The 17733-nt window shown below is 37.6% G+C and overlaps 1 protein-coding gene across 1 annotated transcript in view; it reads left to right on the forward strand.

Annotated features, from left to right (window-relative positions):
- The first annotated feature begins 1432 nt into the window (after positions 1-1432).
- Positions 1433-17733, forward strand: part of LOC128663789 (uncharacterized) — a 267521-nt gene continuing 251220 nt past the window's right edge. The window contains exon 1 of the mRNA XM_053718291.1: positions 1433-1506. Within this exon, the coding sequence (XP_053574266.1) occupies positions 1464-1506 (43 nt within the window). The 5' untranslated portion in view covers positions 1433-1463. The remainder of the gene's footprint in view (positions 1507-17733) is intronic.

Raw genomic sequence — 17733 nt, forward strand, 5'->3', positions numbered from 1 at the left:
AAAAAAACTACGGGCGACGGCAGAAATATACAGGTGTAACTTCTAGGTTACGCCGTATATAGGATACCAAACCAGCGCAAATTTTGCCATCGCCGGCTTTTGCGGGCGACGCTCTATATCGGATCGGCCCCCAATGCAGACTTTAATTCCGCCCTTGTGATTATCTAAAGCTTTCTGCTCTAGATCAGTCTCATCAGTACTGTGATGTCTCTCCAATAATTTTAGCGTTAGAACTAATTATCTATCTATGCAGGATTCTGGATGTGAAGGAGAGACACAAACATTGTAATTTAACACTCAAGAAAAGACCTCAAAAATTTGTGTGATTTATCTCCATGCTGGAGAAATTTTTACCATCAGGCCCATAGTGGAAAGCAAATGTTACCTTTAAATTCGGTTTTGAAGTTGTCTAACAAGCTCCTCTACCTGTTATATAACATTGTCCATTGAACTGCAACCTGTGTGCTAGCAAATACCTAATGTGCCTATTCAGTCAGCAGTTACAAGTAGCTAAAAGGGGTGATAAAATAATCTCTGAGAGTATACACTGTATGATGATGATAATAGTAGTAATATTAAAGGGACATGAAACCCAAAAACTTTCTTTCATGATTCAGATAGAGAATACAATTTACTTTTATTATTTAATGTGCTTCCTTCTTGTGTTATCCTTTGCTGAAAGGTTTATCTAGGTAAGCTTAGGAGCAGCAAAGAACCTAGGTTCTAGCTGCTGATTGGTGGCTTCAGATATATAATGATTGTCATTGCCTCACCCATGTGTTCAGTTAGAAACCAGTAGTGCATTGCTGCTTCTTCAACAAATGATACCAAGAGAATGAAACAAACTAGATAATAGAAATTAGAAAATTGTTTAAAATGTTATTCTTTATCTGAATCATGAAAGATTTTTGGGGGGTTTTATGTCCCTTTAATAGTAATTTCTTAGATGACATGAAGTAACTAATAAAATATCATGAACAGAATTCTGTGATTTTATGGGAATACATTAAAAGTTTAAATATGAAATAACCAAAAGAGGAAGTAGACTGAGTAAAATATTTTTTTATAGCATAGAAGATTAAGTAATAGTTTGAGAAACGCACAACAGATGAGTTAGTCATCACAGAAAATAGTGTTTTGACATTTCTGTTAGGGGAAATCATAGCATAGTCTCTTGAGATCAATCATAATGCAAATAAAAATAAATAATTTACAACAAATTTGTAGTTTATAAAAATAGCAACTAGAAATTATATTTAAATTACTATCTGAAAACACGGTCTTATATGTTAGTAAATTCTGCAATACATAACTGTAAGGAGAAAAAAAGCAGAACAAAGTTTCACCCAGAAAAAGCATTGGTTGTGTACAGGAAATGAGCCATGATGTATTATTTAGCATTTGACTTCTGCTTCATAAACTGAAAAACTATAACAAACACAATATACTCAACACATTAAGTCATGGAAGTTCTCAAATCGCTTCTGCTCTTGTGGTGTTTCCAAGGTAAGTCTTCCTGTTTTATCCCTTTTTTTGTTGTACACACTTTCTCTATCATACTCTTTCTCTTGAGATTTTGTCTAAATATCTACATTTATACATCGCACACAGCACTGTTAGATATCTATAATCTATTGTACATAGCGCCCTTAAAAGGAACATATACTGTAAAATTGTTTTTCCCTTAATGTGTTTCTAATGACTTGTTAAACCAGCAGCAGAGTATAAAACATATGAGAAATTGCTTCTTTAGGTTTAAGTTTGTATTTGAAATAGCAGATTTTGTTCTTTAAAATCACAACCCATGAAAATGGGTTACATTGCAGATCTCCTCATTTTCTCTACACATAACTGCTTCCTTATCTTATTTCTGTTTATATACCAAATCCTAATATTTAGAGAGAACTATTGAACATGATCTTTTTATCACTTATGGATGCCATATTTTATAAAGTAGTAAATGAACCAGTGGTCATAGGAAAAGTTCAAAATATAAAAAGACACAGGGCACAGCCACAGGCTAGAAAAACCCATCTACAATATAGTATAATATTGTATATACTCTACAATATTACTAGTTCATGATTTATGTTTTAGTTATAAACATGGCCTATTACAAGGAAAATAGCTTTTGGAACGCTGAGCTGTGAAAAACTTTAGTCATGTCTACAGCCTAAACTACTAAACCCATTTAATTAAATGTTAGCAGTGAGATGAATTCTATGGTCTTTTGATTATTTTGTGCTAGATTACAAGTGGAGCACTAATTTATCGCACACCCGTAAATGGGCAAATTTACGCGTTTACAGGCGCACAATAAATAACCAGCCATTACAAGTGGCTGGTTATTGATACCCCAATCTCTGGCTAATATTTGAAATCTCCCCCAATTGCTCCCAAAATACAGTGGTTTGTTTTTTTAAAATAAAAAAAGCAGCAAGCATCTTCATTTTTAAATATATAACTGCACGAAGAAGTTATAATGGGTTAAAGCTGGTGGTTGAGGGGAAAAAAAAAACAGCACTAAAAAGTTCCTTTACATTGCAGTCTAAGGGGACTGTGTGTTACCAATATATATATATATATATATATATATATATATATATATATATATATATATATATATATATATACTGTATATATATATATATATATATATATTGTTACGGTTGCCTCCAGGCTGGCTGGAAGTTGGACCATAGAAAAGGATGCTCCTAGCGCTCACCAAAGGATCATCAGCACCGTAGACACCATAACTACTGCGTAGCCACCATAAGTAATGCAGACTCTACGAACCACCGCTGCTGGGCTGGTATCTCGCCGTCTGCTCTGCGCCCTGGACCTACGACCAGGCTCCAGTAGGTGAACCTCTTCCTTCTGTAGAGCGAAGCAGGATCAGGAACAAGAGCTCTTACAAGAGCTCAGTAGCTAAGGGAGTATGAAGAGCATAGCAATCCCTGTAGTGATTATAGCTGTCCCCTACAAACATGAGTCAAGGCTGCAAGTTAGAGGGTCAGAAGAGGTCTCAGTCTGGAACACCCAGCCTGGTTTTTATTACGGTTGTGCACATACAGGACACACCCAGGGGTAGGCATAAAATAACCAATCAAATAACAGTACAACCCACACATCCCCTCCCCTCAGATAAGCAGTTAACATAATTATTACATACAGTAAAAATACAGTTTTCACACATACACTGTAACTTTTAAACCATACATTCAATCTCCATAAAAGTTACATATTCAGACTCAGCATACATCAAACATAAACACTTCCAAAAATCAGCCAAATCCCTCCAGTGGATCAAAAGTTAGCTGGAGGTCCCTTTATGACCGACCACAAGCACAATTTCCTGCCCAAAACAGTTCCATAGATTTGGGCTGTGCGGTCGGTCAATTTCATGCAGAAAAAAAACGACTAAGTCCCATTTTCGAACGGGACTTAGTCTCTGGAGCTGCAAGTTCCGTATGGGAGAAGGTAAGGGTCAGCGGTGTTCGTGTATTTGCGCATCCGATTTTAGTTCCACAGAATCTTTAGCATACACCGCTGACCGCATTCGAATGAACAAAGATGGCCGCCGCCACGTGTTCGTTTGCACGAACTGCGGCCACCCAGCGGTCGGCAACTAACCTGCAGTAACCTCACAGCCTGGGAGGTAAATTGCCTGCACACTTTAACTTCTGGGTGGTCTGCCTGTGTGGTACTTGGTTCAGTAAGGATAGAGTGGATAGAGGGTTGGCGCTTACTAAAAATCCTGTATGCCTGGTGGATGGGGGAAACTACTCCTCAGTAGTTTGGGTAGAGAACAAAGTTAGAAGTTTAGATTTCCACTGGCGCTTATATATTAAGCTAGGATTTATGCTACCATTATATGTGTAACTTATCTAAGTGAGATATTCTAAGTGATGCTGATTCTTATCAGGTGAGAAAACAATAGTGTCTAAGTGTATCCGACAGCGGATATTTAGGATTTAAATCCTGTGTGTTGACTGGTATACAATATTCTCTTAATATTTTATGTTGTAAAAAATAATAATATTACTAATCTGTAATTACAGATGATGTGGATAGTGTTCGTGAATAGGTTATGAAGAGTAAATAAGTGTAAGTGAAGCTATTGACGATCCTATTAGCAGTGTTTAGAAATGGATATAACTATATCCAAATAATATAGAAAGTTGTAGAAGTGTTAAAACTGTTTTATTAAACTAAATTTACTGTCAACAATAAAACTTTAGAATAAACTAAAAATATACAGGCAAATAAAACAAATAAAAGCAAATAAAACAAGGGACGTCTCCCTATGTGTTTTTTCTCAGTAAGTCGAGTGACTTGACAATATATGGTCTCTGAATATGACTTGATAAACAAAAAATGCCACCTTGGGATTAAAGCAAGCTGTAAGGTACCTTACAAATGTCTGTTGGGAATCGTATTATTGCCGATGTTCTGTGAGCTTCCTTCTCAATTTTGTTCCTTCGCGGCTTAACGTGAGATAACAAACAAGCCTCCGTTCCTGATTGGTGGTTAGGGGTCACACCTCTCTTAGGATAGGCTGTGACTGTGCACGCTGGATGTTTAGCGTGTTCCGATGTAAGTAATCTTTTGCAAGATGTTTGAACTGCAGCTGTGAAAAACTTTTTTCTTCTGCACTTTGGTGTGCGGTGTTGGGGATCCACTGTTAAAAAGAAAAGCTGTTCTCCACTTTCTCGCTGTTCAGATCCTTGGTCCTCCTTGTGGTTTTGGCTCCTTTTGTCTCTGTGTGTTTCACAAGATTTCCACCTTGGTTCCTCTACACAGGTGAAAGAGGGAAAGTGCTGATAGAGCTAATGAATTTCCACATCATCTGTAATTACAGATTAGTAATATTATTATTTTTTACAACATAAAATATTAAGAGAATATTGTATACCAGTCAACACACAGGATTTAAATCCTAAATATCTGCTGTCAGATACACTTAGACACTATTGTTTTCTCACCTGATAAGAATCAGCATCACTTAGAATATCTCACTTAGATAAGTTACACATATAATGGTAGCATAAATCCTAGCTTAATATATAAGCGCCAGTGGAAATCTAATCTTCTAACTTGGTTCAGTAAGCCCTATTTACTGAACCAAGTGGGAGAAAGCCAGGGACAAGTTATTTCACAGGTCTGGGGACATAGTTTTAAAGGGGCATTGTTCACCAAAGTCACAATATGTCCCCAGACGGTTCTTAAAGGGCCATACACACCCAATAAAAGTTAATACGTTTTCAGGGGCACAATCTTCCCGGGGCCATAGTCATGAGGAAGGAGGCTGGCAAATAGGCTTCTCCACAATCCAGGGAAGCAGGGCAATTTTCCATTTAAAGGGCCAGTTACAAATAGCAGTTTGTAACATATAAAAAGACCTCAACTACATTTCGTGAGAGGATGGCCAATCATCGCCATGCGATTAGACAAGCGATAGACAAGAAAACATCTGATCAACCGGTTGCCAGACATTTCCTCCAAGCTGGGCACACAGCGGCTAGTTTAAGGACTATGCTTATTGATCATGTGCCCCCCTTACGAAGGGGAGGAGATAGGAACACGAAACTACTCCAAGTTGAGACCTCCTGGATTTATCGTCTGGACACAGTGGCTCCTAAGGGTCTGAATGTACAGATGGACTTTGGTGTCTTCCTTTAAGTGAAATGTCCATGATTTATCAGTCTAGGTCATCAACATCTAGGAAGATAGACTGGTCCAGAATATATGTGTTCTCAAAGTCTCTGAAAGTATGATGTCCAGTGTTTTGCGGTGGCCATAACAAAGTTTCTCACTGCACTTCAATTGGCATAGAAGCTATATGTTTTATTGATAATTGTAATATAACATACTTTATCTAGTAAATAGACATTTTGGAGATTATGGATAGGATAATAAAGGGGCAGTAATTAGCTTAGCAAACTGTATATAAAGATGCAAAATATCTTATTAATACATTAAGATGTTATAAATATAAGGAACAAAGTCTGTTCTGAGAACTAGGTAGTTATAATATTTTTATAGATTTTAATTTGGTATAGTTAGTCTTTTTGCACTTTAGAGTAGTTATACTTGTAATAGTTAGTCCGGTGTCATCGGAACTCCGGCCACCCGGACATGCGCATTAGCAGGAGTAACTATGCGCGGTTGGAGCGCAAACGTCATTACGTGACTGAATATGCTAATTAGCCATGCGGTTGGCTAACTCCTGGACGCATGCGCGTGGTGGGGCGGCTTCTGATACACCGGAAGTGACAGGGACGCTTTACAGGTGTATAAAGGTGAGTGGTTTGTGGTTAGTATTAGGAACCTTCTTTTGGGATAGATATGTTCTGATTACCCATTGATAAAGATACCAATTGGTATCGAAACGTTTGGGAGATTTGTCATTTGATGCTGGATACCTAATAAAGGATTTTTGAATAAGACCGGAGAGTGAAGCGTTTCTCTACCTCTAGGGGTTGAACGGATATTGCTATATGTTTTCTACGCAGCACCCCGGCGGATGCCTTATGTCACAGTGAGTGCACCTGTTTGGATATTTGTACATTGTTAATTTGGTTTGCACCCTGCACATTGTGAATTCTGTTTGACTGGATATAAGTGACTATGGTTACTACTATCAACTATATTACTACTAATGCTTAATATATCCCTGTGAAGTGCCGTTTCTTCACTTGCAGCTATACTGACTTTAAGTTTACTGCTGTGTTTGTTTTTAAATCACATGGTGTTGTGAATACTACCTGAGTTCTTTCAGTAGACCGGTTAACCTATTAATGACAGGCTAAATCTATAGCGGATATAACTACTTGATCAACCAACATGGAAGTCAGTGGATCCGCTGCTACTGACATTCCTAATATTGGTGATGATACTGTCAATAGGGAATCCTTTATATTTACAGAAGCAGATGCAGAGCGCATCCTTGCAAATACAGACTTGCGTGAATTGAGAGGGGAGACACCTCTAGATGTTTATCACAAATTGTTGAATTTACAGAAAAGAGAGGTAGATCACCATCTACATACTGTGTACTTGTCTAATTACCATCGTAATAAAAATATACCACGTGGTTTTCGCATTAAGAATACACCCACGATAGGTAGGGCCAACCCTGAATTCTGTAGGAAGTGGTGCTCAATCCTAAACAAGTGCTCATATGACCTCATTTTATTGGTGATTGAGCAATCCAATAGATTATTACATTTAATTAGAGTGGAAATCAATGAGGTTAAAGAGATGAGCTACCAGATCCTAACGGAAGATACAGGGGAAGATTGGGTTAACAAATTACAAGGACAAGTTAACAAATATAAAAATGATCTGTTAACTTTTAAGAATAACAAATTAATTACTGTAGAGACTGATTATAGGGAGAGAAGAGTGTACAGGTGGCTCTATGGGAAAGAGGACAATAGACCACAATTTAGACGTAGGAGACGCTTTAATAATAGAAACATTGCTGACACTGTTGACAGTAGTGGAGGTGATTCATCTGGGCCAGATAATGATGAGACCAACCCAAATGGTAGTACTGGTCACCCTTTAGGCGGGGTAAATACCAGATCTTCCAAAAAACCTCCGCTTCCAGCAAAGCAAAACGAGCAAGACCGCACACGAGGAGGGGAGGATTCAAAGAAAAAAACAGGCAAGAAAAAGTAGATATTATCTACAATTTAAGTGATAGAGCTCTTAGTACAGATGAGAAAAGTTTGCTAAATAAAGGCTTGTCCTTTGTCCCCACTCCAGCTGTGGACAAATTTAAAATGAATGTTGAAACTTACAAACTGCAGAGACAGCTTAGGATCAAGGATTTTTTTAAAAATAGTGAACAAACTACAGTCAGCAAGTTCAAAAGTCAGAGCAAGTTTGATCCAATCAACTTAAACCCTTCTCTCCGTAGTTTTTCACGCATGATTAATGATACGTGTGAACAAGCAAAAGTGGAAAATTTGTTCCCTAACCTCACTAAAGGGGAAAAGGAGGCACTAAAGAGTTTAAAGAATGATAACACGATCATTATTCATGCGGCGGATAAAGGAGGCTCTATAGTGATTCAAAATTATGTTGACTATAGAGAGGAAGCCTATAGACAGCTGACTGATAATAGCATCTACTGTAAACTAAGAGGAAATCCAATAAATACATTTAAGAAGGAATTGGATCTTATATTGAAATGTGGGCTAGAATCAGGTATGATTGATGAAAATGAATTTGAATATATGACTACTGCATTTCCGGTTATTCCGGTATTATATCTATTGCCCAAAGTACACAAGACTCTGATTAAACCTCCTGGCAGACCTATTGTGTCTGCCAGGGATTCTTTGTGTTCTAATGTGGCCATTTTTATAGATCATCACCTGCAGCCAGTTGTAAAGGAGTCATATTCCTTTATACTGGATTCTCCCTCACTCATTCGGAAGTTACTTGCTTGGAATGACCTTGGCCCAGATGACTTACTTGTTACAATGGATGTTGACAGCTTGTACACTGTCATCCCTCATGATGGTGGTGTACAGGCAGTCAGATCCATGTTAAGTGAATCATTGGCGTATGCGGGACCACCCATTGAGTTCCTATTGGAACTATTGAGGTTTTGTCTAGAAAAAAACTTTTTCAAATTTGAGAAGGAGTTCTTCTTACAAATATCAGGAACTGCAATGGGTTCAAACATGGCTCCCGCATACGCCAATCTGTATATGTCTTGGTATGAGACTATGGTCATGCGTATCCGCACAATTGATAAAATTAAACTGTACGTCAGATATATTGACGATGTGTTTTTGGTATGGCGGGGGTCAGAGGAATCCCTAGAAAAGTGGGTTGACAGCTTAAACCAGCTTGAGTCAACTATTCGATTTAAGGTTGCCCATAACAGGGTGAGCATACCATTTCTAGATCTAAATGTATCTGTCTATACAGAAGATGATTGTTACAAATTTTCTACCTCCCTGTATTCAAAACCGACGGATAGAAACTCAGTGTTGCTATCCACAAGTTTTCACCCTGAGCATCAAAAAAAAAAAAAAAAAAAAAAAGAGTGTGGTCTCCTCTCAACTCACGCGGGTGGCCCGCAACAACACATTAAGAGAGACTAGAAAAATACAGGAGGATGAAATGATTATGAAATTGGAGCAACGAGGATATGCAAGAAATTTGATAACACAGGTGCAAACCAACCTGGCACGGGATGATCAAGCATCTTTGCTACAACCACATGATCCTACTGATAAGGTGGAAAACAATAGCGATATCATTAACTTTGTAACCACGTTCAACCCCGTGTCCAAGATATTGTCTGAGTCTTTCAAGAAGAACTGGGACATTATTAATACTGACAAATCACTACCATTCCTGCACACATCAGCCCCACGGATGGCTTATAAGAGAGCACCCAATTTGAAGGATCTACTGGTCCATAACGATCCTGTGAAGTGCTATGAAAAAAGTACATGGCTGGATAACAGGAAAAAAGTTGGCTGCTATAGATGTGGGGATTGCACTACGTGCAATAGTATGCTAACAGGGATGTTCTTTCACCACCCACACACTGGGAGAAAATACAAGATTTTGCACAGATTGTCATGTATGAGTACGTATGTTGTATACATACTAATGTGTCCATGTTCGCTGGTCTATGTGGGGAAGACCTCAACTACATTTCGTGAGAGGATGGCCAATCATCGCCATGCGATTAGACAAGCGATAGACAAGAAAACATCTGATCAACCGGTTGCCAGACATTTCCTCCAAGCTGGGCACACAGCGGCTAGTTTAAGGACTATGCTTATTGATCATGTGCCCCCCTTACGAAGGGGAGGAGATAGGAACACGAAACTACTCCAAGTTGAGACCTCCTGGATTTATCATCTGGACACAGTGGCTCCTAAGGGTCTGAATGTACAGATGGACTTTGGTGTCTTCCTTTAAGTGAAATGTCCATGATTTATCAGTCTAGGTCATCAACATCTAGGAAGATAGACTGGTCCAGAATATATGTGTTCTCAAAGTCTCTGAAAGTATGATGTTCAGTGTTTTGCGGTGGCCATAACAAAGTTTCTCACTGCACTTCAATTGGCATAGAAGCTATATGTTTTATTGATAATTGTAATATAACATACTTTATCTAGTAAATAGACATTTTGGAGATTATGGATAGGATAATAAAGGGGCAGTAATTAGCTTAGCAAACTGTATATAAAGATGCAAAATATCTTATTAATACATTAAGATGTTATAAATATAAGGAACAAAGTCTGTTCTGAGAACTAGGTAGTTATAATATTTTTATAGATTTTAATTTGGTATAGTTAGTCTTTTTGCACTTTAGAGTAGTTATACTTGTAATAGTTAGTCCGGTGTCATCGGAACTCCGGCCACCCGGACATGCGCATTAGCAGGAGTAACTATGCGCGGTTGGAGCGCAAACGTCATTACGTGACTGAATATGCTAATTAGCCATGCGGTTGGCTAACTCCTGGACGCATGCGCGTGGTGGGGCGGCTTCTGATACACCGGAAGTGACAGGGACGCTTTACAGGTGTATATAGGTGAGTGGTTTGTGGTTAGTATTAGGAACCTTCTTTTGGGATAGATATGTTCTGATTACCCATTGATAAAGATACCAATTGGTATCGAAACGTTTGGGAGATTTGTCATTTGATGCTGGATACCTAATAAAGGATTTTTGAATAAGACCGGAGAGTGAAGCGTTTCTCTACCTCTAGGGGTTGAACGGATATTGCTATATATATATATATATATATATATATATAAAACATAGTATTTTGACATTTCTGTTAAGGAAATCATGGCATAGTCTTTTGAGACCAATCATGTAATGCAAATCAAAATACATAATTTACCTTAAGTATATAGTTTATAAAAATAGCAACTAGAAATTAAATCTAAATTACAATATGAAAATAAGGTTTTATATGTTGCTAAATTCTGCAATACATAACTGTAAGGAGAAAAAAAGCAGAATGTTTTATCCAGACAAAGCATTGTGTATAGGAAATGAGCCATGTTGTATTATTTAGCATTTGACTTCTGCTTCAAAAACTGAAAAACTATAACAAACACAATATACTCCAGCCATCAAGTCATGGACGTTCTCAAATCGCTTCTGCTCTTGTGGTGTTTCCAATGTAAGTCTTCCAATTTTTTCCTTTTTTGTTTTACTCTCTATCTTTCTCTATCATACTCTCTCCACTCTGTGGTCTTTTGGGATTTTCTCTAAAAATCTATTTTCATACAATGTATACAGCACTGTTAGATATCTATAATCTATCTTATAAGATAGTGCGCTTAAAGAGGCATTAAACATTAAGGGCTAGATAACAAGTGAATCGCAAATTAACGCTACCGCTTGAGGGTTAATTACGCTAGAAGTAAGATTTTTGCGCTTGTTGGGTTGCGATCATATTTTGATAGTAAACTGTTTTTCACTACTGGTGTCCTGACAAGCACAAAAATCCGAACTTAGTCTATCGCATGAGCAATTACATATTCCCTCATAAACTTCAATGGAGAAAAAGAGTGGGAAAAACAAAAACAAAACTATAAAACTCCCCACTCTCACGCAAACCAATCGTATATTCTCATTTGTATTGAGGTAGTTTATAGTAAGTATTAATTTTACCTATACCACAGTGATTTGGGCACACCAACTATCCTTGCATTTGAATTTGAACTATCTACACTCCGATTTTCTGAGAATAATTATATTCACGTATTGGGACCAATGTTCCCTCTAATTTTTTTTCTTTTGTGTGCAATTATTTTTTTCTGTGTGCGGACTTGATACTGTGTACTCGGTACTGTGTGCACCACTGAGCGAGTAGAGAAGAATAGCTAATATTTAACCTTAGAGTAAATTTTAACCAGTTATCATGTTATTAGTATATTATCAGCCACCACAACCATACCAAAATAAAACACAGAATGTCTTCTTGAATTATTTTTTGTGAAATTATTTTAATGTAGTATGTTCTATTTTTTCTGATGCATAACCTCTGAATGATAACTGGCTCTATCAATATTTATTTCATCAGCATTTGCACGTTGGCGTTCAGCCAAGGCCAATCTATCCGCTTTCTCTTTGGCAGTTTCAGTTAACATGCCACGCAATCCAAACAGAGATTTGCTAGCAGAATTCTTTTCCCTAAGAGCTTGCACAGCAGACAAATGTATCTTGGTTGCTAGATGACGCTTCATGTAATTAAGTTTCCATCCGTCATCCCAGGTCTTACCGGTAGAGAAAGCAGTAGCAACTTTCCCTTCAGCGCATACTGTACAGATCACGCCAACATCAGGTTTATATGTAAATATCTCCCCAAGTCGAATGCAAATCTTCTTTACTGATGTGCGTGAATCAGTTTCAACCATTTCGGCTAACCAAGCTTCCTTGAAACTTGAACGGCTTTTTTTTTCAAAAGCTGGCACTGGAAGTGGTGGCGCTGGTGCTCTACTTCCTTCCTTAGGGGTAGAAGATCTCTTTTTGAATATATCAAACATTTTTTTCTAGTTATAAAAAATTAACTTAGAATTAATGACAATGAATATCTATCTATCCATCTATATATATTTAAACAATAACATAGCCCTACATAGTGGAATATTTAGGTTACCTACATTTCTCTCAGTTTTTTAATTGAGGATCATTATATTTTTCACTAAACATACCTAGATTTGGAGGTACCTTTTTGCATAAAAACCTTAGTTTCATCTTAATGCTTTGATTAATTCAGGTGGAACACTGCTAGCTGGTGATTGCTCGCTGCACATACAGGGAGTGCAGAATTATTAGACAAATGAGTATTTTGACCACATCATCCTCTTTATGCATGTTGTCTTACTCCAAGCTGTATAGGCTCGAAAGCCTACTACCAATTAAGCATATTAGGTGATGTGCATCTCTGTAATGAGAAGGGGTGTGGTCTAATGACATCAACACCCTATATCAGGTGTGCATAATTATTAGGTAACTTCCTTTCCTTTGGCAAAATGGGTCAAAAGAAGGACTTGACAGGCTCAGAAAAGTAAAAAATAGTGAGATATCTTGCAGAGGGATGCAGCACTCTTAAAATTGCAAAGCTTCTGAAGCGTGATCATTGAACAATCAAGCGTTTCATTCAAAATAGTCAACAGGGTCGCAAGAAGCATGTGGAAAAACCAAGGCGCAAAATAACTGCCCATGAACTGAGAAAAGTCAAGCGTGCAGCTGCCAAGATGCCACTTGCCACCAGTTTGGCCATATTTCAGAGCTGCAACATCACTGGAGTGCCCAAAAGCACAAGGTGTGTAATACTCAGAGACATGGCCAAGGTAAGAAAGGCTGAAAGACGACCACCACTGAACAAGACACACAAGCTGAAACGTCAAGACTGGGCCAAGAAATATCTCAAGACTGATTTTTCTAAGGTTTTATGGACTGATGAAATGAGAGTGAGTCTTGATGGGCCAGATGGATGGGCCCGTGGCTGGATTGGTAAAGGGCAGAGAGCTCCATTCCGACTCAGATGCCAGCAAGGTGGAGGTGGAGTACTGGTTTGGGCTGGTATCATCAAAGATGAGCTTGTGGGGCCTTTTCGGGTTGAGGATGGAGTCAAGCTCAACTCCCAGTCCTACTGCCAGTTTCTGGAAGACACCTTCTTCAAGCAGTGGTACAGGAAGAAGTCTGCATCCTTCAAGAAAAACATGATTTTCATGCAGGACAATGCTCCATCACACGCGTCCAAGTACTCCACAGCGTGGCTGGCAAGAAAGGGTATAAAAGAAGAAAATCTAATGACATGGCCTCCTTGTTCACCTGATCTGAACCCCATTGAGAACCTGTGGTCCATCATCAAATGTGAGATTTACAAGGAGGGAAAACATTACACCTCTCTGAACAGTGTCTGGGAGGCTGTGGTTGCTGCTGCACGCAATGTTGATGGTGAACAGATCAAAACGCTGACAGAATCCATGGATGGCAGGCTTTTGAGTGTCCTTGCAAAGAAAGGTGGCTATATTGGTCACTGATTTGTTTTTGTTTTGTTTTTGAATGTCAGAAATGTATATTTGTGAATGTTGAGATGTTATATTGGTTTCACTGGTAAAAATAAATAATTGAAATGGGTATATATTTGTTTTTTGTTAAGTTGCCTAATAATTATGCACAGTAATAGTCCCCTGCACACACAGATATCCCCCTAAAATAGCTAAAACTAAAAACAAACTAAAAACTACTTCCAAAAATATTCAGCTTTGATATTAATGAGTTTTTTGGGTTCATTGAGAACATGGTTGTTGTTCAATAATAAAATTAATCCTCAAAAATACAACTTGCCTAATAATTCTGCACTCCCTGTATATGACTTTTGTCATTAGCTCATCTGATATGATCAGCTATCTCCCAGTAGTGCATTACTGCTCCTTCAACAAAGGTTACCAGGAGAATAAAGCAAATTTGCTAATAGAAGTAAATTGGAAGGACATACATGCTGTATATGATTCATGAGAGAAATATAATTCTGTTGTATGTCCTTTAAAATGTAATTTATTTATTGGCTAATGATTCTATTTGCTAAATATGTTTTTTTTATTTAAAGGTAATTTTTTTTTTTAATTTTTAATTTTTATTTATAGTCTTTTATTTTTTTTATTTGCCTTTTTAGTTTAAAATATGGTAAATTTGAGAAATGTAGACGCCCTATTTATAAATGAATATGCAACCCCTCTGCCCTCTCTTTTTCCTAAACACTTAAAGTGACAGTCTACTCCAGAATTGTTATTGTTTAAAAATAAAGATACAGGTATACCCCGCTCATACAGCGGGTTAGGGACCGGAGCCCCGCTGTAAAGTGAAAACCGCCTTAAAGTGAAACAAGGCAGTTTTAGCTTTCTTTTCACTTGACAGTGTGTTTAAAAACTTGAAAACGTGTTTGAACTAATATATATTAGGGGTGCAATAGTGCTACATTTAGCACAGCACACTATTCAATAAATACTGTACCTGTAAAATAGTGACAATTACTGTAGTACAATTTGCCAGACTATAGCACTGAGACACAGATTGCACTGTAATGCTGTAAACAGAGTGATCTAAGCATAACAAAATCGTGCCAGTCACTTTTCTCGCAATCTCAGGATGATTACAGCACTGTTTCCAAATCCTTGGAGGTTGACCTTCAGCTCCACAAAGCGCTGTTTTAGCGAAGCGCTGTAAAGTGAAGCGCTGTAAAGTGAGGTATACCTGTAATCCCCTTATTACCCATTACCCAGTTTTGCAAAACCAACAGGGTTATAATAATATACTTTTTAGCTCTTTGATTACCTATATCTAAGCTTCTGCAGACTGCCCCCTTATCTCAGTTCTATTTAAAGACTTGCATTTTAGTCAATCAGTGCCCTCTCATAAGTAACTCCACGGGCATGAACACAATCTTATCTATATGGCACACATGAACTAATGCACCCTAGCTGTGAAAAACCATCAGATGCATTCAGATAAAAGGCAGCCTTTAAGGGTTTAGAAATCAGTTTATCAGAATACTTGGGTTTAGCTTTCAACAAAGAATATCAAGAGCACAAAGCCAATTTGATGATAAAAGTAAATTGGAAAGTTGTTAAAAAACTACATGCCCTATCTGAACCATGAACGTTTAATTTGGACTAGGCTGTCCCTTTAAACCTTGTCCACCTGAGCCAACCTAGGTTTACTCTTTAGGAAAGGATTCCAAAATAACAAAGCACAATTTGATAATAGGAGGTAATTGTAACAAATTGCATTCTCTATCTGAATCACAAAAGTTCAATTCTCTTCCACACACACACTGGCCTAACAAATGGATTTAAAATCTGTTTCTAAAGATCCGATACAAAGACACACATACATACTGTACATATATATCTTGCTTAAAATTATATATATATATATATATATATATATATATATATATATATATATAAAATATATAATATATATATATCTCACATATATATATATAAAACACTTTCAGCTTTCATTATTGATGGACTGCTTTACTATTGCAGCACTTTACATACTGAGTATTTGCTGCAGGACTATACAGTGGTCACAATCTGACCATTGCATACCTTTATAGAAACCACATAATGACCACTATAATATATATATAAATATATATAATATATATAGTATGTGTATATATATATATATATATATATATATATATATAATTATATATATATGTAAGTAAAAAAGTAAGTCCTCCTGACAGAAGAGCTTAAAGTAAAATAAGACCATTTATTCCACCAATTATAAAATAGGTCATTAAAATACAACAAAGGCAACTGAAATGGCTATGATGGGAGGCCGGTGGGGAGGCTGTGGGGGCATATATATATATGGTTATCTTCCATCATTGGAGTGAAATAACTTTTATGTAGGTGAGGAATTTGTGAGGAATCTTGATACACATATATAGGAACATCTAACAAACTGCACAGCATAACATTTTTGAATTAGGAACCTGTCACTAAAAAAAATATTATTTTGTTCAATAATGTGTTTCATCTCATAATATGATGTGAAACACATTCTTGAACAAAATAATATTTTTTTTAGTAGTGCTAAAAACAAACTCGTTATGAAGAGGCACCATAACTCACCTCACAATTTGACAGCTGGTGTCAGAAAGCACTAAGCTGTGGTAGGTGCACTAACATGAGCCTGTCAGTCACCATGGGGATGACAGCTTCTCTCAACTCTGCCTGCCAGTGAGCCGTGAGTAGCCTCGCATAGGCTATTTTCATTTTGATGTCACCGGCTGGGAGGGGTCTTGCTGAAGCTGCTAGTCAATCACAGCAGACGGTCACAGACTAGTCACTGTTCCCTTTAAGGTGCAGCGCTAAGTGTAATCTACTGTGTCTTATATTACTTCTTAGGTTATTGTCTAAGCAGTTTGTTTGCTCCCCACCTGAGCGCTAAGTAGCAACAGCTGTAGGGTACCGTACCAGTATTACAATGCTGTAGCAGAACCTACAAATGGTAGGAGGTCAGGTCACTATCTGTTGCTACCTATCACTCGCTAGTAGCTACTTGTTTTTCTTTACCGCAGAGCTCCAGGTGTGATGCCTGTTAATATGCTCCTTTCAACACCCACTGATGACCGTGTGCAGTACTCTCTTCAAGGAGCACTGAGCATGGATTTTAGGCATAGTTATAACATTTGTGCATTACAGAATGCTCTAACAAACTGAAGCATTTTTTATTATATTAGAATGTGTTTTTAGGGTGGTCCATTGTTATATAGACAGTACATTTTTACGATGCCTTAGCTATGAACTGACATACTTGGTTTGTGAGGAAGCAATATAGTATGAGCCTGTTAACTATGGGGAACTGTATTAATTAAATGGTTGGTGTTAAGAATAGTAAGATGGGTCCACCAGGAATGTTATGGGCAGGGGCAGAAAAGCGTTAATGTACGGATATCATATGTGATATTGCCCTGTTTTCAGACATACTCGTACATAGTACATATGACATGGAAGATGGAGGCAGTAGTGACTGTATGGTCAGAGAAAAGGACCATAAATGGACATTAGAATAAACTGTGTGTGTTCCAGACTAGAGATAAAACTCATGAATGTTCGTGCTTGTCATTTGCTGATAGAGGGTTAGGTTGAGCACACAGCGTCACTGGTTAGGAGAGGAAAGTAGCTCTTTGGTAAATCGGC

The sequence above is a fragment of the Bombina bombina genome, chromosome 6, assembly GCF_027579735.1.
Source record: "Bombina bombina isolate aBomBom1 chromosome 6, aBomBom1.pri, whole genome shotgun sequence".
NCBI lineage: Eukaryota > Metazoa > Chordata > Amphibia > Anura > Bombinatoridae > Bombina > Bombina bombina.